The sequence below is a fragment of the Strigops habroptila genome, chromosome W (assembly GCF_004027225.2).
Source record: "Strigops habroptila isolate Jane chromosome W, bStrHab1.2.pri, whole genome shotgun sequence".
Taxonomy (NCBI): Eukaryota; Metazoa; Chordata; class Aves; order Psittaciformes; family Psittacidae; genus Strigops; species Strigops habroptila.
The window spans coordinates 20,331,707-20,356,094 of record NC_044301.2 but is presented as its reverse complement, the minus strand read 5'-3'; the positions used below and the strand labels follow the sequence as shown (position 1 = coordinate 20,356,094).

Here is a 24,388-nt window from a genome sequence, read left to right as displayed (position 1 = left end):
TGACACAGGCAATGCACAACTAGACAGTGTCCTTGAAGGACCTGTGTGCCAACGACATTGAAGGCAGAAAGGTTTAGCGACAACTATAAAGGAAGGTAGTGTTGAACTGGAGTGAGTGGAGGCAGCTCAAGTTTTTAACTGGTGGACATACTGCTTAATGGAAGTTGTTTCCATTTTCTGAGGTGAGCATTCCTCTAATTTGGAGGAACAAGTTAACTGAAGACTGCCATCCTGCACTACATTTCCCCCCATCTATTCCATGTAGCAAAACCAAGACTGCATCTTACGCTGGATCTCTGATGTCTCTGGTGATGCAGTAATTCCAGTCGCGGAAGAACTCGTTTTCTTTGTCAAATTCACGCTCGTCTTCTCCAATAGTCACAGTGAACCTCTTTTCCTCAAAGTCAGGCTCCTGTTCTTTTCTCATAGTTGCCTTTTTTAATACCTGCCATAATATAAAAACATTGTAAAGAGAGAACATTTCCAAGACCCAGAGAAACTGCAGTCTTAAAAATCCTTCACTTGGGAGAAACCTGCCCTTCAACTAAAACACCCTTCTTTTGCCCAGGTCTCATGAATGCACAGGACACTGGACTTTCCTTGATGTACAAAGTAGAACTATTCCATCAGCTCAGAACAACAGCAGACAGGCAATAAGTTTCACACATGCTAACCCCATTTTCTACAATGATCAGACATGTGGATCCAATACGTGCTAGAGAAACAGGTACTGAAATAAGGGAAATTGGATCAGGTTAGAAAGGTTTGCTTTGTGGAGGGCTTGACTTCAGGGCCACAAACTCCCCCTAGCTCATGTTAATATAAAACCAAAAAACCAAAAAACCCAACCCAAAACAAAACAAAAAACCAAACCTGGGCATCAGCTCCTCTTGACTGTGCAACAACTGTGATATACAACAAGACACAGTTAATAGGTTAAAAGGCAAAAGGAAGGTTGCTCAGAAAGAGCAAGACACTACATGCTCCAAAGAGAGCTCCCTGCTCCCAGTGAAACAGGCCACCGGATTTTGGAGACATCAGCATGCTTCCTGAGGATGGCGCTTACCTCTTTAGCATGCCGGAGTCCTCTCTCCCAGGCACTTTCTGTTGGAGGGTCTGGAGGAGGCGGAGGTAAGATTTCATCAACGACTGGCCCTCCCTGTTGGAAAGGTGAGAAGAGGAAGGAGACGGACACTTGACATTAGTTTTAAGTAACAAACTCATGCTTTGTTACCCCAGAGTACCTCCAGACACTCTGGAGATATATCAGCAGGACATAAGCTGAGACACACAAGGAAAATTATTCCCCTCTACTAGCAACTACAAGACCACCCTTTAAAATATCACATATCCAAGTAATGAATTGGATAGTGACTAATGTTGCTAAAGTACTAAAAAACCCAAACCATCTTCACTTCTCTCAGAACAGGAGACAAAAGCTATGTGCAGAAGCCATAAATCCACAGAACAGATATCCATACCCAAGGGTTGGCCGGCATCAGTGGGTGAGGGCCAATGGGAGGAGCACCATTTGGGGAAAAGGGCTCAGGCTTGGAGATCAAGGAGTAGTTTCCTTTGTCATTCACACCAGGGTGAATAAATCGACAGTTCATGCCCCAGGTACAGTGACCTGTGGAAACACAGTTCTGTTAGACCCCTGTATGCCTACAGAAAACGTGTTCAGCCCTACAACTGTTTAAAACACAGCAAGGAACAACACTGTTTGAGACATGTGACTTTTCTTCTCTCCAACTCTGTTGAGATTTACCCGTTTTCATACACATGGAAAGACACTCACCACCTTCCCAGAGAGGACAAATAAATCCAGTCACAGATGGATGAATGTACAAGAACCTCATTATGGTGAGGAGAAGGGAGGGATGGATGCATACACACCATTAGGCAAATGCAGTAATAAGCCTATGAGCTCTTCGAGTCTTATTAATGACAAATACTCCAAGTTAGAAGCTTTACCTTTTACAGAAAACAATGAATGCATATAACCTGACAGTAAAGAAAGCATCACAGGGCATTCAAAATAAACAGTGCTCTGGTGAGGCATGAAGTACATCAAAGCTTTTTCCCTCCAGCTGAATCCACAAGCTTGCCAGCACAAAGCAGGAAAGGGGGCATCACTGTGGAGTGCGGCAGACAAGCCTGAAAGCTGCTCATTAGCTTCAGGTACCACTCCTAAGGAAATTGTAACACTCAGGGGTCTCTAACAGGATACGAAGCTAATTCTCAACTTTAATTTAGCTTGCCTCAGAAACAAACCCCTTTTTTTCTTTTTTTCCAGCAATCCACTCAACATCAGGCAAGAGATATTTTGCAGATCTCCCAGCAGGCAACTGCACCACAAGGTTATTGCTAATTCTGCAGTAGCTCAGGTGTTAGTGCACTGGCTGGAGGGGCAAGGGAACTGTTAACACTGCTGGGGCCCAGGGAAGAAACCTGGATCTTGGCTGGCAGGGCAACATGTCAGAAATTCACACCTCACCTGGGTCCCTGGAAATGCTCCTCATCAGTCTCAGATTAACCACAAGCTGGTGTCAGAGGTAACACTGGATGCTTTTGTACTGTCAATCATAACAAGAGCACAAATCCCTTTGCACAGCAGCTTATCCTTTCTCAGTGCCTGAGCACTGGGTGTAGGGGCTGCCAGACACCTATGCCAACGCTTACTATTCCTACTGAGGTGTCAAGGGGAATGGTCACCCTGACAAATAATGAGTCCTGCTATATATATCAAGGTGGCTATACAGCAAGTTTGCTGGAAGGCTTTGCAAGCTGGTCATTCACACCACTGGATAGATGCAGCCACATGAGTGCTCCTCTGACACAGCAAGGAGAAAAACCTGAATGTCTTGAAGGTCCCACATGAGCAGCGCCTGATCTTCTTGGTGGCAGTAAAGCCTTTATGAGGTAAGCAGGAACAAGTGTCAATGTTAACTGACACCAAATCAAAGAACAACTACTACAGCAGGAGATCCTGCAGTCTCAACTTTGACTCTGAAAAATATTTCCATGCTGCATGGAGGTGTGCGTCACGCTAAGGATTCAGGAACAAATAGCTCTCCTTGCTGAGGGACTTCCCTGTTCCACCATCATCATCACTAACACCTTTGTGTCTCAGCACATGAAGAAAATTTGATACCGGAAGACATTCAGGAAGCAGAATATGCAATACGTGATGGTCACGTCTCCGGAAACCTCCTAAGCAGCTCCCTACGTTGCATTACGCCACTGATGCAAGGAGTATCCACCCTGTTCTCCACCCTTCTTTTAATTTCAGATTTTCATAAACTGTTTCAAGGGTGATTGTAAATAAAACCAAATAAATGAGCAAACATTAAGTGAGATGAAGCTGAAGGAAGTGAAAGATTATATTATTAAGATATAATCAGTTTAAATAAGAAAACTTTTATAAAACCTAACTCTCTACACTAAAAAAAAAAAAATGGGATAGTCTAAGATAGCTGTTGTGGAGTTGCCCAAACTTTGGGGAATGTCCTATTAAGAATTACAACAAAAAATTTACAATAAGACAAAGCAGGTTTATTCCATGCTGTTTTAAAAACACTAGCAAGTCTGAGGCCCCCAACACAAGAAGGACGTGGAGCTGTTGGAGTCCAGAGGAGGCCATGAAGATGCTCCAAGGGCTGGAGGACCTCTGCTATGGAGACAGGCTGAGAGAGCTGGGCTTGTTCAACCTGGAGAAGTGAAGGCTCCAGGGAGACCTTAGAGCACCTTCCAGTGCCTAAAGGGGCTGACAAGAAAGCTAGAGAGGGGCTTTTGACAAGGGCCTGTAGGGACAGGACAAGGGGGGAAAGCTTTAAACTGACAGAGGGGAGCTGAGATGAGATCTTAGGCAGAAGTTCTTCCCTGTGAGGGTGGTGAGGCGCTGGTACAGGGTGCCCAGAGAAGCTGTGGCTGCCCCATCCCTGGCAGTGTTCAAGGCCAGGTTGGACGGGGCTTGGAGCAACCTGCTCTAGTGGAAATTGTCCCTGCCCATCGCAGGAGGTTGGAACTAAATGAGCTTTAAGGTCCCTTCCAACTCAAACCATTCTATGATTCTAAGTTTTCCCTTATTTGCTTCCACGGGCTCACCACACTTAGGGCAAAGCCACTTTTGCATATTGGCTCTATGTAAATTCAGCATCTGGCTGCCAAGGAACAGAAAGGTGATACTGGGGATGCCTAGGGTAGAGTTTATCATGCAGACAGCAGCTTAATGGGTACAAAATCAAGCAAGAAAAATTACAGTACCTTTGGTTTTCTTCTACCATTACAGTTTGTCATTACCTTTCATGAAGAATCGGCAGGTGGGACGTGGCCTCACTTTTCTGTCGCTGGGGTCTTTAACTTCTCCTTCTTCTAAGTCATCATCCTGGAACAGACAGACAAGCTGACATTTCATGTGGTGCATTTTCTGCAGCAACTTGACATTTCACAATATAGTCAAATATCAGTCACTGAAAACATACCCTGGAGCAAAACAGAAGAGAAAAACAATATAAAGTTACAATAAATACCCCACGGCATCTTTGCAATGTGCTGCTACAAACAGAAAGATGCATCAACCTCAGTGTTTCAAAAGTGATTGCCAAACCCTTCAGGTGTCATGGACATCTTGGTGCCACACCACAGGCCAAGGTTTCAAGCTTCATCATTTTACCCGATATATACTGGACTGTCCCCTGCTTGGCACTCATGTCATCCCTATTTAAGCTCAAGCCAATTCCTTCTATTTAAAATACACAGTGGTATTCCTGCATTAATGTAATAACCCAGCAGCATCTATCCAGTTCTGAAGGACAACTGCTATTACAATAACTATTTCCAACATGCTTCCCCACAGTGCTGAGTGACAACTTCACACACATCCATATTTCTTCCAGTCCTCCCTGGCAACAACTCGACACCTTCCCTTCTACTCCTCAGCTCCAGTCAAGAGTTCTGAATCAGCTCAAATAAGACTCTACATCACCCCCAGGCACTGCAGCCCCAGGAAGAAAGTCTGGGAGATGGAGGTTGTTTTGAAGATTAAGCACCACAGGGGATGAGCATGAAATAATAGTCATGAAGCACTTCAAGAAGTTGAAGGTTATTGTGCATTGAACAAAAATGTTGAAACTTTTGTTCAAAAGTGTTGAAACTTTTAAAGTACCAGCCTTTGCCTTTGTTCTCCAGGGAAAAAAAAAAAAAACAAACCCTCAACCTTCCCTGACTTCATGAGGCTGCAGCTGAAAAGTCAAAAGGAGGCAATGCAGAAGGCAAAGACATACGTGACCAGAGAGTTGTCAGAGGTATCTGGCAAGGAAATCAAGCTATTTAATCTAATAGGCACCCTGGCCTTCCCTCACTCTGCCTCCATTCGCCACCACAGAAGTTTTCAGCATCTGAAACATCTGAAGAGGGAGCATCTGGTGGAGGCCTTCCCTTTGTGTGGCAATTGCAACAACCTTGTTGCAGAGACAGCAGTTGTCTACATGGAGAAGGTTAGGAAAGTTATGTACTTTGATCAATTTAGCAGCTGAGAAGGAAGAAAAAAAAACCATTGCTTGGCTGTAAATAAACAGAGGATCTCTAGAGAGATGGGTTAACAGCTTCTGCTGCTACATTCCTCTGAGGGCAATACAAGGAGAGCTCTCCTGAACAAGAAGGGATTTTAAAGACCACATATATTCAAATTAAAATTTGCATTAATATTCTCCTCCAAGACAGAAGTCTGAAAGCAGAATGAAATGTAGAGGTTTAACAGTTTCCCCCAAAGCTAGGAATGGCATTCAGTGACGTGTGAATGGCATAACCAGCTCAGCTCTACTTCTTTCAAAGGAACTATGTGAAGTCTTTGCAAATGCTATACTTGAACAAAAGGAAAAGTGTTTATTTCTGTGAGGTCTCCTTGGAATTGGGCAGCTGGGAGCCCTGTTATGAGATGATGTATGAAAACCAGAGTACAGATTCATCTTGTGCTTTGTAAGGAGAGCACTTCCAAGAATGCCTTAGACCTTAAAGGAAAGCATTCATATTTTAAATCAAGAAGCAGGCATAGAGTCAGGACTCCAGGAATTTTTTTCTCCCCCTACCTGGACTCTCCCACAGCACACTGGAATTCCTTCCAAGCAAATCAGAAACACACAAAACTTTTGGAAAATACGCGTTTAACAAAATCACCTGCCAGAATAGGCATGAAGAAGAAAAATTATGTCACCTTTTTTAAGCAACAGAAGTTGTCAAAGCACCATTGAAGCAAAAACCACACAATATATGACTCTTCAGTGAAAAGGGAGGAAGGTCTCTTCAGCGAAAAGGGAGGAAGGTCTCTTCAGCGAAAAGGGAGGAAGGTCTCTTCAGCAAGGCTCCATGAGCTTCCCAAGCACATGGCCAGGGCAGCTACACAGCTACAGGGACTGGAAGGCAACACCACCTCTTCAGTCTGAACCCTCCCCTCCTCAGCTGAGGAGCCCCGCACCAGTGACCCCATCCACAGCCCATTGCTTCCTTGTCTGGTCACCAGGACACTCTCACAATGGTGCCCCAACCTAGCCTAGCTGTGCAGGACCCCTTCTGGCACGGAGAGCCAGAAGCAGAGCCAGTCAGGTGCTCTGGGCCAGCAACTTCTCTTTGCGGTGCTTTGCGCTCCCACTATTCAGATTCAAGCGAGGTGCCCACCAGACCAGGAACCCACAAGGAGGGTTTTTACTCTACTGCTAGAATTGCTTCGTCCTGTTCTTCTGCCTGCAAGAGGGAAACTGGTATTAAGCTGTATTAAACAACTGCTGTATCACAGTGCTTCCCACCTAAAGACAAATATGGATAAAGAGTGGTGATTAGGGCAAATAGGAATGCAATTAAAGCCAGTTTTTGATTTTTCTAAATAGCTGCATTTGTCCTCAGCTGTGAAACAGCAGCTACTGGGACTACACATCCCTGAACACATCAGCCAAACCACATGCAGGGGCTTCCTGGTTAGGCACTTTCCAGAAAGCCCAGCACTTTCTGCTCCTCTTCCATGCATCCAGATACTGCTAGAGCCCGAGAACCAGCTCAGGGGCACAAGCTTCCTGCACATGCCTGGTGCCTCAAGCACGGCAGCCACTCCCCAGGCACCAGCCTCTCAACCTCAACCAATGAGACATCTTATGAACACCTAATCCATAGTTAAGTAATTTGCTGTCAGCAGCACTCAAAAGTCCTCCAAGAGCTGAGGCAGCACTGGAGCCCTTCCGTGTTCAATGGGAACAAAGCTTATTTGTGATGGCTCTGACAATATTTGGCACAAAGCTTTTCTACAGTATGTAGCATTAGACATTCTAGCCACTGAGTTTAGGATTTGGTACACACTATGGTCTCACCTCCAAAGAGAAAGTGTGTTACTTGCACACTGGGGACTCAGCTAACAGCTAATTCATGTCAAAGAAGGGAGGCATGGCAGTCTAAGAGCCAAACAGTTTGGAAACACAAGGACAGGTCTCTCCCTGCAGGACTCTGCCCACCTCAGACCAGCTCCTACTTACATCAATTTCTCCATCATCAATTTCTCCATCATCATCATCTTTCTTCTTCTCCTTGAGGGGATCCTGGCTATCCTTTTCATCATCACTTTTGCTGCTGGATTTTTTCTCATCTTCACAGGCATCGTCTCCTTTCTCCTCTTCCTCGTCATCCTCGCCAGCAGCTTTCTCACCATCCTCCTCTGCAGCAGCAGCACTTGGTTCCTCAGGAACTTCCTCGTCATAGTCCAACTCATGCTCATCTAGTTCACGGGTGACAGAGGATGCTTCATCACCAAGGTCATTTGTCTGGTCTTCCTCCTCTCCTTTGCGAGGCAGAGGGCTCTTCAGCTCCCCACTCTGCTTGTTGTTGTCAGACTCGTGAGACTTAGGTTCACTTAAGCGGTCCTCTTCATCTGAGTGGTTCTCCTCTTCACCATGACTCACTCCCCTGGCTGCATCCTCCTCCACTCCCATAATGCTGCCTTGCCCACACTCTCCATCAAGTTCCTGGTCTGAACGACTCTCCTTCAGGACTTCATCATTGGAAAGCTGCTGGTCCTCTTCATCAGGAGAGCAGGGGTTTTGCTTAGAGCTGTCGGAAACATCCATCAGTACACCTGATAGTCTGCAGAGGGTAGAAAATGACACTTGTTATGGGGAGCAAGATGGGAGATCAAGGCTCACCTTGCAGAATTTGTACTCTTGTATTTCACCTCCTAAAGAAGAAAATGTTGCTCGAATTCATGAACATGGTTTATCATAGTACCTTCAAGAAGGAAATACAGAATTTAAGCTGCATAAGGAACTGATTCTGATACAGTCCCAGACTAGACAAGAGTGTGCTATCCTTCACACACAACAATGGAGCCTGAGGTTGGAATTTCATCTCCAAGCTCTAACACTCTCACCAAATCACTATTTGAAACACCAAGGTGTATTTTGTAACTATAAGCACATGGCCCTGCAGACTGCACAGACTCCTGAAGAAGCACAGGAGCATAACTTACAGTGATGCTGGAAAAACAGCCTGTATCTTTACAGGACCTTTTACACTGCACGCAGAATAGATATGAAAGCAAAGACAGTATGCATTCATGAAAACACTTGGATTTTTAATCAGGTTTAATTTAGGCAGTGCGTATATTGCCATCTAATCTCCAACTGCTTTACAGACTAAAGATTCAAAATTCCTTCAAAGAAGATCAACTTCATAACTGCCTGTACCATGCACTTTTGCTAGAAGCTCAGTATGAACATGTGTTCAATACAAATAAGTTAAAAATTAGATGTCTGCTTAGAATAAGCACAATAAATGCAACAGGAAGAGACAAGATGTAAAGCTGGAAAAAAAACCCCATAAGCTGCTTATTTTACTCCAGAAAACAAAAAATCCCATAAATTACAGAACTGCCTGACCCAAGGAACTGGTTGAGCTGTCTGTTACTAGGAAGATTACTGGTTTACATCTAGGCAAAAGCTCTTGGTGATTAAGAACTCTTACCCTTTGGCTGTGGTCTCTTGCTGCAGCATGTCTTTAGCCCTATAAACGACAGCAGCAACTCCTGCCTTGCCCCCCTCAACAATAACCAATAGTGCTTGGCTACCCCAGAAGAGCCCAAGCTGAGAAAGGTGCCCCAGCAGGTTTTCCAGCACCAAGGCAGCCAATGCTCAGAGAGATAAAAGCACCCACTGCAGCTCTCTGGTTGTACCAGTGGAACTGTTCAACAGAGGCATTGGCTCCTCTCAAGGTGGCACCTTTCCAGGGGACTAAATTCACTATTTCAGTATATGCCACCGCCTCCTCCAAACCCAAAGGTTTGTACAGGAACAAGCTTGGGCAGCCATCAGACAGAAATGAAAAGCTAAAGAAAAACCCCAAGGCTTACAGAAGCATATTTAGGGCTAAGAAAAAAAAAAGCCACAGGGTTACAAATCAATAGGACTTCATCTTAATATGTTTCACGTTTTACTTCAGCTGCTCCTAGCTACAACCTCCTTGCAAGCACATTTACTGCTGATGCAACAAAACCCATGGCATAAATTACCAGATTTTTACCTGTTATTGTCAAGACCCTTGGAGCAGAAAGGCTACAAGATTCTGGTAGCTCCTTTAAACACACCCAACAATCCTTTATGAAATAGAAGTTATTAACACCAGGCAGCTCTGTGCTACTTAACCTTTTCCTGACCCATGCTGTCACTTCTGACATGCTCCTCTGACTGGTTCTGCATAGTAAAGGTTGTTATTTACCATCAAAGAGTAAGAACAGACAGACAGAAGGCAGACGGAGCCACAGCATCCAAACAGACTGTCACGTGCTGTGACCACCACCAAAGCAAATCCAAGCCTTCACAGCGTATGAAGCCCAAAACATTTTGGTAGCAACAGAATTGGGGATCTCTGTGCTGAAATACAGCAGGAGGGTAAGCACGGGAAACATGCAGCATCTCTTCTGTGTGTCAAGAGCCCGTGCCTGGAAATCAGGAAGGCACAACTTTGTTACCCGTGCTACTCGGCTGCTTCTTCATGAACTTGCTAGGAGCAGGGCTGTTGTATTTATGTCCTGTACACTGCCAGATGTACTGTCATCACTGAGATAATATTTCTTGCCTTCACCCTCATGAAGACATGATGAGCTGGTATTTGCAGCAAACTCTTAAGATGAAAGTCACACCCAAGAAAATGCTGCTTGTTATACTGTGGGAGGTCTGCAGAGAAGGAGCTAAAAAAAAACAACAAACCAACAATTAAAAACACTCTCAGCAGCAGTAAGAAGTAGTAAGAAGTCTGTATGTCAGTACATGCTCTGCTTTATGTCTTCAAAGCCCCACACAGATATTAGATAATCAATAAAGGATGATCTAAACATTTGAGCAGAAGAGTAATATTTTGAGTTTCCTACCAGCTACTCCAGTTTCTCTGCACTTTTGAAGAAGTTGGTTCTTGCTTATAACCAAAGTTTTGATTTTACTGAAAAGTTAAAAGCTAAATTAAAAGACAGCAATTGCCTCCTGGTGATAACAGCTCTGGGCAGTTAAACAGGATGCAATCCAAAACAAATTATATTCTTACTGGGTATAAAAGAGTTGATGCTGAGTTCATAAATGCTTTCACAAATTATTACTGGCTTTAAGAGCAAGTTTATGGCAGCGATTTTAATTGCCTGAGAAGTTACACTTTGCGTGCATGTAGAACAACTTAGCATATTACATGTGAAAGGTCAGCCTTAAGAGGCCAGGAGAAATATAGAAGTTGTCAAGGGCAGATGTACTCAGGAAATCTGTTTTCTGATTTCTTGCAAATAAGCAGCACCAAAGAAAAAGCACTGAAGTGAACCAAATGCCTTCCTGCATTTGACACCAAGACTTTTAGAGGGATGAGGGGAAATAAATGAGTGAATTCTCACCACCAGCTAAGGTGATAAGTATAAAACATTCACCTCTACCAGCAGCTATTAAAGTTATTATAAAACCCCAGTGCATCTGTCAGTTACAATAACTTCCTATTAATTTCCACTAGCAGAAATTATAAGAAACACAATAAATGACAACCCAATTGAAAAGGGATCACAGGCAGGCTGGTTTTGGTGTGGATTTCCCCAGATTCAAGTAACAGCAAGTTTCCCTTCAGCAAGAGGTGCTACGTCCTCCCCGGTGCCTCTATCTGTGCCAGCAGTGATACAGTGCACAGAAGGAACTTCATCAAAAAGTCCTCATCAGAGAGTTCCTCTGCCACCTTTTATGCTGAATTATTTCTGTGAGAGACACAGTTCAGCCAGTCTTCAAGGGCTGTTGCTCCAAGTTTACCAGTAGCCAAGAGAACATACCCCAAAACCCAAAGAACCAGATTTTTGCTTCAATCTTAAGTGCAACCACATGGAAATGCCTCAGAGCAAACCCAGGATATGCAAAGGTGAAATCAGAAGCAGGAAAGAAATAGGGAGATGGAAATTTAAAGATAACTGTCAGGCTAATGATGGAACATGACTAGATAACATTTCTGCTGCACGATGGCAAGATACTGCTCTAGCAGCCATTCAAAAGTTCAGCTGGACTCTCACTAACTCACAGCCACAGTGGCTCTTCCTGTAAAAGGGGAGGTAAAGACAAAAAAGTGTCCTCCAGCCATTCCTTAGATCTGCACAGCCCAGAGGCTCTGAGCCCAGGAGGAGAGAGAGGGAAGAAGGCACAGCATTCTAACAAGCAGCTTATAGGTAACAGCAACATCGCAGAAGTGGGATCAGAGATGGGAGAATGACTTATTACTGAGCTAGCTAGTGTTACTTGTAGTCACCGGGGTTTGTAGAAAAAAGAATTGAATATTAGGAAAGGCAAGAGCACCACAGCAAGGTTTTTGTGAAGTGCTGGCATACTTGCTTGGCCACTTACGCTTCCTTTCAAGCCCCGATGGATTTATTCTTTGCATAGTAGCAAATTTCACTCCAGTTTAAAGTGCATGTTCCAAGCGCTGTCTCAGAATAATCTGCAAATCACAGTTTATACTAAATCTCTGGAAGCCTGCAGGGTTTTTTGATTTTCTTTAGAATGGGGGTGTGTGTTTGGGTTTTTTTGCTTTCTACTTTCATTCAATTACACATACAGACAAATACAAGAAAAACTTAAGAAAAATGACTACGTGGAAGTATTTCAAACTGACCAACACAGTGGAGCAGAAACATTAGAGCAGAAATGCACAGCTTTCATCCCTCATCATAAAGGTAGAATTTCTGTACCTTAAAAACAAGCAAGTTCCTTAGTGTGTTCAAAACCAGTTATAAAAATAAATAAATAAATAAAATTCTTTGACTTGTAGCTTAAGATAATGCGACAAGAACCAGGTATATAGCAATACTTTTTACTTCAGTGTTATATCTTCAGAAGTATCTTTAAAACTACAGACAGTTGAGGCAAAGCCATGCAACCCATTCTATTCCAAAACTGACTTAATTTGCTCAAAGGGTGTCAAGCGTTCATTTTCTGCATGTCGGAAGCAGACTAGTTCAGAACAGATACTAAACATTTCAGATAAGACTTAGAAAACCCTCCCTTTGCCAAGGTAAATAAGTTGGTACAGTCTTTCCACAAAGAGAATTTAGAGCAAATGCTATAACAGGGTGCACTTTAAGCCCAAAGTATGTTTTTGACTTTCTCTAGAATCACTTGTGCATTCCTCATCAAGTGGAAAGTCCCTTAAAAAAAACAGCTCACGTGTTCTCACTGAAGAAACTGAGGATTTGGAAGCTCAACTTTGGAACCATCTGGTTACTCCAGAAATGAGTCCCATTGTCTGACTCAACATTTCTGGGGTGCCATGTCGCCACAAGACTTGTTTCTCAAGGCCCAGGACAGTGTTCTGGGCAGTGGCATGGGGCACAGCGCATGTTTCCAGCCATCCGGTGGTTGCTTCCACCATGGTAAGCACATAGCGCTTGCCCTGGCGGGTTGGTGGGAGTGTGATATAGTCAATCTGCCAGGCCTCCCCATACTTGTACTTCAGCCATCGTCCTCCATACCAGAGAGGCTTTAACTGTTTGGCTTGCTTAAATGCAGCACGTTTCACATTCATGAATAACCTGGGCAAAAGTGTCCACTGTTAAGTACACCCCTTGATCAAGAGTCCATCTATATACTTGGATTATTTTCCTCCCTTTCTCAAAAACTTCTTCCACTGTATCACCCCACACAATAATGTCATTAATGTATTGCAGGTGTTCTGGAGCTTGCCCCTGTTCCAGTGCAGTCTGGATCAATCCATGGCAGATGGTAGGGCTGTGTTTCCACCCCTGGGGCAGTCAATTACAAGTGTACCAGACGCCCCTCCAAGTAAAAGCGAACTGTGGCCTGCATTCTGCTGCCAAAGGGATTGAGAAAAATGCATTGGCAACATCAATTGTGGCATCCTCCTTGGCTGCCTTTGACTCCAGTTCATATTGAAGTTCTAGCATGTCCGGTACGGCAGCACTCAATGGTGGTGTGACTTCACTCAGGCCATCATAGTCTCCCAGTTTGTCTCCCCTCTCCATTAGACTTTTGCACTGGCCATATGGGGCTATTAAAGGGTGAGCGGGTCCTGCTGATCACTCCTTGGCTCTCCAGTCCACGAATCAGCTTATGGATGGGAATCAGGGAGTCTTGGTTAGTGCGATATTGCTGCGATATTGCTGCCGGTGCACTGTTGTGGTCGCAATTGGCACTTGTTGTTCTTCGACCTCCAGCAACCCCACAACAAAAGGATCCTCTGAGAGACCAGGCAAAGTGGACAGCTGCTTAATTTCCTCTGTCTCCAAGGCAGCGATACCAAAAGCCCATCGATACCCTTTTGGGTCTTTGAAGTACCCTCTCCTGAGATAGTCTATGCCAAGGATACATGAAGCCCCTGGACCAGTCACAATGGGGTGCTTTTGCCACTTCCTCCCAGTCAGGCTGATTTCAGCTTCCAGTACAGTCAACTCTTGGGATCCTCCTGTCACTCCAGAAATACAAATGGGTTCCACCCCTTGATACCTTGATGGCATCAGGGTACACTGTGCACCGGTATCTACTAGAGCCTTATACTCCTGTGGGACTGATGTGCCAGGCCATCTGATCCACACAGTCCAGTAAACCCGATTATCCCTCTCCTCCACCTGGCTGGAGGCAGGGCCCCTCTAATAGTGATCATAAGATTCTCCACTTATGTCTTGTAGAAAGGGATTAGTATTCCTTATCACAGGAGCTGGAGTAAAATCAGCTCTTCCACTCCATCTGGGAAACTGCTCACCAGAGACTGGAGCAGCAACTTTCATGGGAGGATCATCCTTGACCATTGTTCTCCTCTTCAGTTCACACACCTGTTGCTCCAGATCTGAGGTAGGTTTTCCATCCCACTTTCTCATGTCCTCTCCGTGATCCCGCAGATAAAGCCATAAGGTGGCCTGTGGTGTGTACGTCTGTCATGGTTTAAGCCCAGCTAGTAACTCCGAACTAGGTAGCCGCTCACTCACTCCTCCCCTTCTTCCTCTATCCGCTCCTGGAGCGATCAGGAGGAGAATCAAAAGAATATAACTCCCACAGGTTGAGATAAGAGCAGTCCAGTAACTAAGGTCTAATACAAAACCACTACTGCTACCACCAATAATGATAATGATAAGGGAAATAACAAGGGGAGAGGATACAATTGCTCACCACTAGCCTGACCCAAGCAGCGATTTGGGCCTTCTGGGCAACTCCCCCCAGTTTCTATACTGGGCATGACATGCTGTGGGATGGAATACCCCTTTGGCCAGTTTCAGTCAGGTGTCCTGTCTCTGCTTCCTCCTGGCTTCTTGTGCCTCTCCTCACTGGCAGAGCATGAGACTGAAACATCCTTGATCAGAGTAAGCATTACTTAGCAACAACTAAAAACATCAGTGTGTTATCAGCACTGTTCTCAGACTGAAGTCAAAAACACAGCACTGCACCAGCTACTAAGAAGGAGAAAAATGACTGCTACAGCTGAACCCAGGACAACATCTTATATTTTTCTTCTTGGGCAATAAAGCACCTTCTCTTAATAGTAGAGACTGTGCTTGGTACACATGGGGAGCTGGTGTCCTGGGTTCAGTGCTCAAAACACGACAGCTGGATAGCTCATCTTTCAATTGTTTGATCTCCTTGGATAGTTTTTCCATAGCTCAAATGATGGAAGGGGTGAGATTGCCTTCAGACTCTTGGAGTTGATGATATAATGATGGCACACTCCATGCAAATTTCCGCCACATGGGTCATGTATGTTCAGCTTCATCTGGATCTATGGATGCATTCTTGGTATCCAGCCTATGATAGATCATATCTAGAATTGCTGATTGCCTCAGGGACTGGATGCCTCTCTCTATCATGGTCCACTTGGCTTGGCGACACATAACGTCTTCCTTTTAGGGAAACCTTTCCTTCACAGCTGCCAAGAGCTGCCTCCAGATGCTAAGGATTCTTTTCTCTCGCAATCGCTTTGTCAATTCCTCCTTCCCTAGCAAGTGATCCCAGCTGCTTGGCTTCCCTACTTTCTAGTTTGTGACCGTCAGCCCCATTGTCCCAGCATCGGAGCAACCAGGTGATGATGTACTCATTTGGGAGACAGCTGAAATCTTTTCGTATATTCCACAGCTCAGTCGAGGTCAGGGATCGAGAAGTTAGTTCTTCCTCTTCCTCTGATTCCTGTTCTAATTCCTCTCATTCAGATGTTGCCTCCTCTAGTACGCACATTGTGTCATCTTTCTTCTCTATAAAAGTTGCTCTTTGTGGCTCTTGTTTGCTCTTCCCATTGCTTATGGGGCAACTGATATTGGCACGGATTCGTCATTTGGTTTAGCTGCAGTGTCTGTCACTGGGGTTGAAGTATCTTCACTGTCTGTCACTGGGGTTGGGGGAGCTGCTGTGCTTGGTGGTTGAGTAGCTGTGTTGTCTGTTGCTTTGCCATCGGATCCAGAAACATCTTTTTCCTGCTCCTTACAGAGCAGGGCTCTGTAGGCATAAGCCAATCCCCAGCATGTTGCCATGATTTGTCCCTCTCTGGTATTGCATGGACGGCAGCACACCTCATTTAAGTGTTCTGGTAATTTTTCCGGATTTTGCACTTGTGAAGTTCCAAAGCACTGGAGGGGCCCACTGGCCAAGGAGCTTGCCCATACTATCCCACACACCCTGCCACTCACGACTGTCCAGCCTCGGGGAAGATCTCTTGCTAATATTCTTAGATTGTTGTTTAACCGTAGACAAGACCTGAGAATGACACTGAACTTTGGAGATCAGGCGAGAATGGGTGTTCTCCGGGTAGGATAGCCGCGGGTAAAGCAGGCAGGTTTCAAGGGTATCCAAAGAATACCCAAAAACTTTAGAATTCTCAAATGCTGCTGTAAATAGCCCACTGGGGGAGTGGAGGATGTGAGGCAATGTATCCTGCATAGCTTGAGCCTCTGAGGCAGAAAACAAAAAAAAGCCAAGATGTATAATTGCTACAAATTCCTATTATATGCCTCCCAAAGTAGAGGTGATGACCATGCTGAGAATCCAGACCACACCAGTACAAGTCATTAACATAAGGTATAGCAAAAAAAGAATCGTGGCCCAGGTCCCAAAGCCGATAAACGCAAAACGAGCAAATACTGGCTACAACCAAGTTCTGACATGCTAAAAATCTGAGACCAAGCGCAACAACTCTGAGAGCAAATAAATAAACATTGTGCCAAGCGATCAACTGAGACTCCCTGATTCCCATCCATAAGCTGATCCGTAGACTGGAGAGCCAAGGAGTGATCAGCAGGACCCGCTCACCCTTTAATAGCCCCATATGGCCAGTGCAAAAGTCTAATGGAGAGGGGAGACAAACTGGGAGACTATGATGGCCTGAACAAAGTCACACCACCATTGAGTGCTGCCGTACCGGACATGCTAGAACTTCAATATGAACTGGAGTCAAAGGCAGCCAAGGGGGATGCCACAAATGATATTGCCAACGCAGTTCTCTCAATGCCTTTGGCAGCAGAATGCAGGCCACAGTTTGCTTTCACTTGGAGGGGCGTCCAGTACACTTGGAACCAACTGCCCCAGGGGTGGAAACACAGCCCTACCATCTGCCCTGGACTGGTCCAGACTGCACTGGAACAGGGGCAAGCTCCAGAACACCTGCAATACATTGATGACATCATCGTGTGGGGTGATACAGCGGAAGAAGGTTTTGAGAAAGGGAGGAAGATAATCCAAATCCTTCTGAAGGCCGGTTTTGCCATAAAATGGAGTAAGGTCAAGGGACCTGCACAGGAGATTAAGTTTTTGGGAATAAAATGGCAAGATGGATGCCGCCAGATCCCCACAGACATGATCAACAAGATAACAGCAATGTCTCCTCCAACTAACAAGAAAGAAACACAAGCTTTCTTAGGTGTTGTGGGGTTCTGGAGAATGCACATCCCAAATTACAGTTTGATTGTAAGGCCTCTCTATCACATGACCCGGAAGAAAAATGATTTCAAATGGGGCCCTGAGCAACAACAAGCCTTTGATAAAGTTAAATGCGAGACAGTTCATGCAGTAGCCCTTGGACCAGTCCAAATGTGAAAAATGTGCTCTATACCGCAGCCGGGGAGAATGGCCCTACCTGGAGCCTCTGGCAGAAAGCTCCAGGGGAGACTCGAGGTCAACCCCTTGGCTTTTGGAGTTGGGGATATAAAGGATCCGAGGCCAGCTACACTCCCACTGAAAAAGAGATACTGGCAGCCTATGAAGGGGTTCGAGCTGCTTCAGAAGTGATTGGCAATGAAGCACAGCTCCTCCTGGCACCCCGGTTGCCTGTGCTGGGCTGGATGTTCAAAGGCAGGGTCTCCTCTACACATCATGCAACTGATGCTACATGGAGTAAGTGGGCCGCACTAATTACACAACGAGCTCGAATACGAAATCCCAGTCGTCCAGGAATTCTAGAAGTCATCATGAACTGGCCAGAGGGCAAAGATTTTGGGATGTCACCAGAAAAGGAGGTGATGCGTGCTGAAGAGGCCCCACCATGTTTACTGATGGGTCCTGCCATATTGTAGGAAAGCATCAGAGATGGAAGGCAGCTGTGTGGAGTCCCCTGTGACAAGTTGCAGAAACTGCTGAAGGAGAGGGTGAATGGAGTCAGTTTGCAGATGTGAAAGCCATCCAGCTGGCCTTGGACATTGCTGAACAAGAAAAATGGCCAGTACTTTATCTCTCTACTGACTCATGGATGGTGGCAAATGCCCTGTGGGGGTGGTTGCAGCAATGGAAGCAGAGCAACTGGCAACGCAGAAGTAAACCCATCTGGGCTGCTGCATTGTGGCAAGATATCGCTGCCTGGGTGCAGAACCTGGTGGTGAAGGTACGCCACATAGATGCCCATGTACCCAAGAGTCGGGCCACTGAGGAACACCAGAACAACCAGCAAGTGGATAAAGCTGCTAAGACTGAAGTGGCTCAGATGGACTTAGATTGGCAACATAAGGGTGAATTATTTTTAGCCCGGTGGGCCCATGACACCTCAGCCCATCAAGGCAGAGATGCAACATATAGATGGGCTTGTGATCGAGGGGTGGACTTAACAGTGGACACTATTGACCAGATTATTCATCAATGTGAAACATGTGCTGCAAATAACCAAGCCAAGCAGTTAAAGCCACTCTGCTATGGAGGACGATGGCTGAAGTACAAGTATGGGGAGGCCTGGCAGATTGACTATATCACACTCCCACCAACCCGCCAAGGCAAGCGCCATGTACTTACCATGGTGGAAGCAACCACTGGATGGCTGGAAACATACGCTGTGCAACAGTACAATGGGCTGTTAAAATCTACCCTGAGAGCAATGGGTGGTGGGACTTTCAAACACTGGGATACACATTTACCAAAAGCCACCTGGTCGGTCAACACTAGGGGATCTGCCAACAGGGCTGGCCCAGCCCAATCAGAACTTTTACGTACTGTAGAGGGGGATAAAGTTCCTGTGGTGCACATAAAGAATTTGTTGGGGAAGACAGTCTGGGTTATTCCTGCTTCAGGTAAAGGCAAACCCACTCGTGGGATTGCTTTTGCTCAGGGACCTGGATATACTTGGTGGGTAATGCCAGAAGATGGGGAAGTCCGATGTGTACCTCAAGGGGATTTAATTTTGGGGGAAAACAGTCTATCAACTCACCTCTATGCCGTTGCCTTCTATATAACACTTCTCTAGCCCATCAGCTAGATGCCCGTCTCTGCCATTCCGGGCTTTGAAAAGTAGCTATGTGCTGACATGATCATCAGCGGAGAACAAAGTCATGAGAAAGCCAACAGCAGCTGTCTCCCAGAACTGTCCTCAGGTCACCATCAACTGACCCTGACTTCCCTCCGATCATCACCTCAACAAAGAATGAATTTTGAGGAAACCAGACGAGCTCAGCAGTGACCAGACGAGTTTGGTGGTGTCATCAGCAGGCAACAACCCAACACTACACACCGTCCCTCCTGCCCTGAAAGACTATTACAAGAGATGGAGCCTGACATCATGGACTGGATGAATTCAGCAACTTTATAGGGATTGGTCCATGGTCTAAGGAATGATATCTCTTTCTGTGTGTTTGTGTGTGTGTCTATATATATATGAGAGACAAAAAGTGACAGTATTTTGCAAAGTATGGGATCCGAGCATGACATGAACAGTATGGAATAAGGGGTGGATACTGACCTGGGTTCAGCTGTAGCAGTTATTTTTCTCCTTCCTAGTAGCTGGTCCAGTGCTGATTTTTCCACTTCAGTCTGAGAACAATGCTGATAACGCACTCATGTTTTTAGTTGTTGTTAAGTAATGCTTACCCCGATCAAGGACTTTTCAGTCTCTCATGCTCTGCCAGGGAGGAGGGGCAGGAGAAGTCACGAAGAAGCAGAGACAGGACACCTGACCCAAACTAGCCAAAGGGGTATTCCATACCACAGCATGTCATGCCCAGTATAGAAACTGGGGGGAGTTACCCAGAAGGCCCAGATCGCTGCTCGGGTCAGGCTAGGTATCATCTGTCAGCAGGTGGTGAGCAACTGTATTGTGCATCACTTGTGTTTATTGTTTTCCTTTTCCCCTTTTAGTTTCATATTCTCTCCCCTTATTATTAATAGTGGCAGTATTAGTCATTTTGTATGGTACCTTAGTTATTGGTCTGTTATTATCTTAACCCTTGTGGTTTAGATTCTTTCAATTCTCCTCCCCATCCTCCTGAGAGCAGAGGGGAGGGAAGAAGCAGGGGAGTGAGTTGCTGCGTGGTTCTCAGTTACCAGCTGGGCTTAATACCCCTTTGGCTAGTTTGGGTCAGGTGTCCTGTCTCTGTTTCCTCCCAGCTTCTTGTGCCCTTCCTCACTGGCAGAGTATGAGATACTGAAAAGTCCTTGATCAGGGTAAACATTACTTAGCAAGAACTAATAACACCCATGTGTTATCAGCTTACTTCTCAGACTGAAGTCAAGACCAGCACTGCACCAGCTACTAGGAAGGAATAAAATAACTCCTACAGCTGAACCCAGGACATCCCACCTGCAGTAAAAGCACATGCCATCCTCCCAGGCATGAGCCAGATAGCACTTGCTGTCCACACAGATATCAGCTGAACTAAGCAAGACTTTCCCTCCAGTTGTTCCTTCTGGATCTTCATGTCCCCAGCCAGTCCCTGTCAGCGCTGTGAGCCAGTGGTATTAGAGACAGTCTACTAAAAATGTAAAGTGAAGAAATCCCCTGAACAAGAGACTTGGGGCTTTGTCATCTCATTTTCAGTAGTAGTGCCTTTCCATCATGCTCCACAGCCCAAGCAGAACTCCACTGCACCCAACTACAGCTGAGAACACCTGGCAGTTTTTGCATACTTAAGTTTGGCCCTTTGGTCACTGTGTATCTAGAAATGATGGGAAGCACTCTGCAGAGACATGCCTAGCATCAGCTAGGAGCAGGATGAAAAGGGCTATAACAGCCTTGTTTCCCAGGGGGCATTCAGCAGCAATTAGCTTCTGCAAACCTGCCCTCTCCCTGTTCATGCACAGCAGTTCCACAAAGAGTCAGGTCTGGCAGAAAATGGAAGCTTTTAGTTACACAGTATATATGCAACAGGAGGCAGTGCTGAACTTTCACAGCTCTGGAATTTTTCAAATTAGGGAATGAAGCATTAACTACTCCTTAACTTTGTCAGTGTTTCACTGCATACTGTGGAACAGAGATGCTCCTTCTAAGCTAGGCATTCACACAGCCATCCTCACCTGCAAGGACTTGGATGCAACAATGAAGGGGTTCATCTTGTTTCCACTTAAGTCTCATAGTCTTACTCGAAGAAAAATTAAAATTACAGAGATTTCCCCCCTCACACAGGTAAAATGGCTCCGTACATTGAGGAGGTGTTACAGAAATTTAAATTCATCTGCTTCAGCCATGTTATATTTTTGCCAAAGCTTAATGATATCCAAGACGCTTTTAAACTTAAAATACAGCATTGAGATTAAGAAGCCCTGACACAGCACTAAAGGCAGTAAAAGAAAAGCCCTTTTCTACTTAAGTTGCTTTTTAAAACTCAACTTCAGATATGTTTTAAACAATATTTTTAACCTTACACTTGTGTTAGGCGATTTGCCCAAGGCAAGAGGCAGATGAGTCAGAGCACTGGAATTCTTAGCAGCAGGTCTGTTTTCAAAAATCAAACCCAATTTCTACTCTCTCAAATCAAAAGGTACAAAACTAGATGGAAAAAATGCCAAAAAGGTTTTAGTCTGTGGTCACACATGTACCTTGGACACTACTCCAAGGCAGTACAGTCTGTCACTGACACCCATTTTGGATCTGTGGCTCTCAACACTGCCTATTGCTGGCAGGAGGCTCAAATTCTGTTTCTTATGGCTCTGTGATGTTTTCAATTAGAACTCATGAAAGGTTTGAGCAGCATCCTCACTTAAGCTTTGTGTACAACTGACTTGCAGCTGCAGATAGTGTCTTGGGAGCACATGAACTGGAACCAGTATAGAGAGGATGGCAGCTTACTCTAACCCACTGCAGCATCTATAGGATAAAGCTGTGAGTTAAGATGGGATTTGCAACAGCCACCAAGGAAAAAATACTCCTGGCAGGCATTATTTCCATTCATTAAATTCCTCCCTCGAAGGATGAGCTGTCATATGGTGCCACAAAACGCATTTTCCAAGTGAAAAAGGAATACACCTTGGAAATAGTATGGGAACCAACAGCTCAGATGGTTCCAGCACCTCCAGTAGCAGGAAGGCACAGAGTACCCTACAGAAAACTGGAGCTTGACAGAGCCATCAGCTTCAGTCTTGACATCCTACAAATCATCAGTCAGATAACAAGAACCAAACACAGACCCAACTTCTGTAGCCCCCCCCCAGCAGAGACCTCCCAGCTCCTGGGGTGGTCACGGGACAGACACAAAGGAAAGCAGCAAGGAATCTCTTTGCTTCAGGCAGAAATCTTTGTGATAGAAAGGCTAAAACCCACTTTTTAACAGCCAAACAGCTTGATGCAAAAATCAAAACATTTCCATTATTTAGATATATGAAAATCAGGGGTTAATGCAGAACAGAAAAGTTCTGGAGCACGGTCTAAATCCAGCCACAAGGATCAAGGACACGAGTTGAGTTGAGGAGAATGAATGGGAAATAGTGCTGACAGGACAGGTGAGAAAAGAAACACAGCACAAAAAGACTTAGGGAACAAAGACCTGGAAAATAGAAGCAAAACAAATGAAGGACAGGAGCCACAATGTGGAAAACACATATGAGTAGCAACAACAGGAGGAAAAGGAAATAAAACACCTCATGATGCAGAAAATGGGCATCATATAAAACCAAAAAGACCCTAGAACAAAAGCAAAGCACCCAGCCGTTTGCTTTGAACGAAACTACAAGTGTTAACAGGATTAATTAACCAAACACACACTTATCTGAGATCCTTAGGGAAGGACTGACTTCTAAGACACATTGCAAACTTCAATTACCTAGCAGCCATCAGGGCTGCTTTTAAAACAGAAAACTGAGCTGCCTTTTGGTATTAATTTAAGAGAACTGCCTGGTGACAGCTGCTTTCAGCAAGCTGATTTTAAAGAAGAGCTCAGAGAGCTCCAATCTGGAATGTTAACCACTGCTGTGCGTCAGGCAGGCTTTGGGACTGGCACCTGAAGAGAAAACAGTGCCATAAGCAGCTGGAGTTTGTTTTCACAGTGTAACTGATTCTCCTCTTGCTGGAGCACACACAGTTCTTCCTGCAGCTCTCTGAAGGCAAATGCTAATTTTGAATTACCAGTGCCTCAGTCCCATGACAGAAAATAAGTACAATTATACTGGTGTTCTGTAGGATTTGTGGATAATCACACTCAATAGGCTAGCTGTACTCTCAGAACAGCAGATCAGCAGTCTTGCAAAGAGTTGTCTTGATTAGACTACCCTTTTCCTTAATCTAGGCAAACCTTAGGAAGGCCAGAAGAAAGAATTCACACCTTGAAGGTGCTGCTCTTGCTACAGCCAAAGCAGCACTGTTAACAGCTCTTTCAGAAGAGCTATTTATGGCAGTAAAACATTGTTAGCATAGAGGTTCAGCTCTGAGACAACCCTACTGAGACAACTCAGAGTAAATTTAAACCACCTGCAGTAGCAACATATCAGAGTGCTCACAAAGACAACAGCAGCTCTGGGCAGCAAGCACCTCACAGCTCCTGCTGCACCAGGCGGACAACACAAACCAGTGTTACATGGGCAATGCACCCACCCACGGCAGAACAGACCCCCAGGTGCAGCTGTAGTGTCCCAACCCTTCTCTCCCCTTACCTTACAGAGCCTCTTGCCAGGCAGAGACTGCTGGAGCTCTCCCTGTTCCCACCTGCCTGGGGAGAGGGCACAGTCAGATCTGCCTGTACCCTCCCACATACTTCCTCCAAAAATTACCCCCCCCCCCCCCCGAGACTAACCCCTTCCATAACACCCACCCCAAACTAAAGCTCCCCCAAGCTGCTGCTGCCCCTTTCCAATCCACAGCATCCCCCCCATCTAACTGGGGTCCCCTCCCCAAAGTAAAGCCACATCCCAGGCAGATGAGGCAGCCCCCACCAGATCCTCCATAAACTAAGGGCTCCCCACCTCAAGTTCCACACCCCGCCCCCCCATCCCAACACCCCCCCCCCCACCGCGCTGGGCCCGCTCCTCCCTTCTCAGCACCCCCACCGGGGGCTATCCTATCCCCTCCACATCCTCCTGGGGGCCGGCCCCGCACCCCAGCATCTCCTCACCGGGCCCCCGCCGCGGCCGCTCCCCCCGGCGCTCGGGCCCGCCCCCCCAGCGCTAGGCCGCAGCCGGCGCCCGCCGAGCGCGGCCTTACGGGCAGCAGCTCACCTGGGCTGGACGGGCCG

At 45.7% G+C, this 24,388-nt stretch overlaps 1 protein-coding gene and 1 long non-coding RNA gene across 2 annotated transcripts; one reads left to right on the top strand and one right to left on the bottom strand.

The window, feature by feature from the left end:
- Window positions 1–24,388, bottom strand: LOC115619161 (zinc finger CCCH domain-containing protein 18-like). Its single transcript, XM_030511210.1, has 6 exons — window positions 24,372–24,388; window positions 7,521–8,124; window positions 4,303–4,387; window positions 1,482–1,630; window positions 1,067–1,159; window positions 1–445 (listed from the first exon to the last, which is right to left on the bottom strand). Exons 2-6 carry the CDS (start codon window positions 8,106–8,108, stop codon window positions 284–286), a joined length of 1,077 nt encoding a protein of 358 aa, XP_030367070.1. The 5' UTR covers window positions 8,109–8,124; window positions 24,372–24,388; the 3' UTR covers window positions 1–283.
- On the top strand, window positions 14,328–16,919 carry LOC115619162. Its single transcript, XR_003994939.1, has 3 exons — window positions 14,328–14,422; window positions 15,695–15,696; window positions 16,909–16,919. It is a non-coding gene; the product is annotated as an uncharacterized LOC115619162 (long non-coding RNA).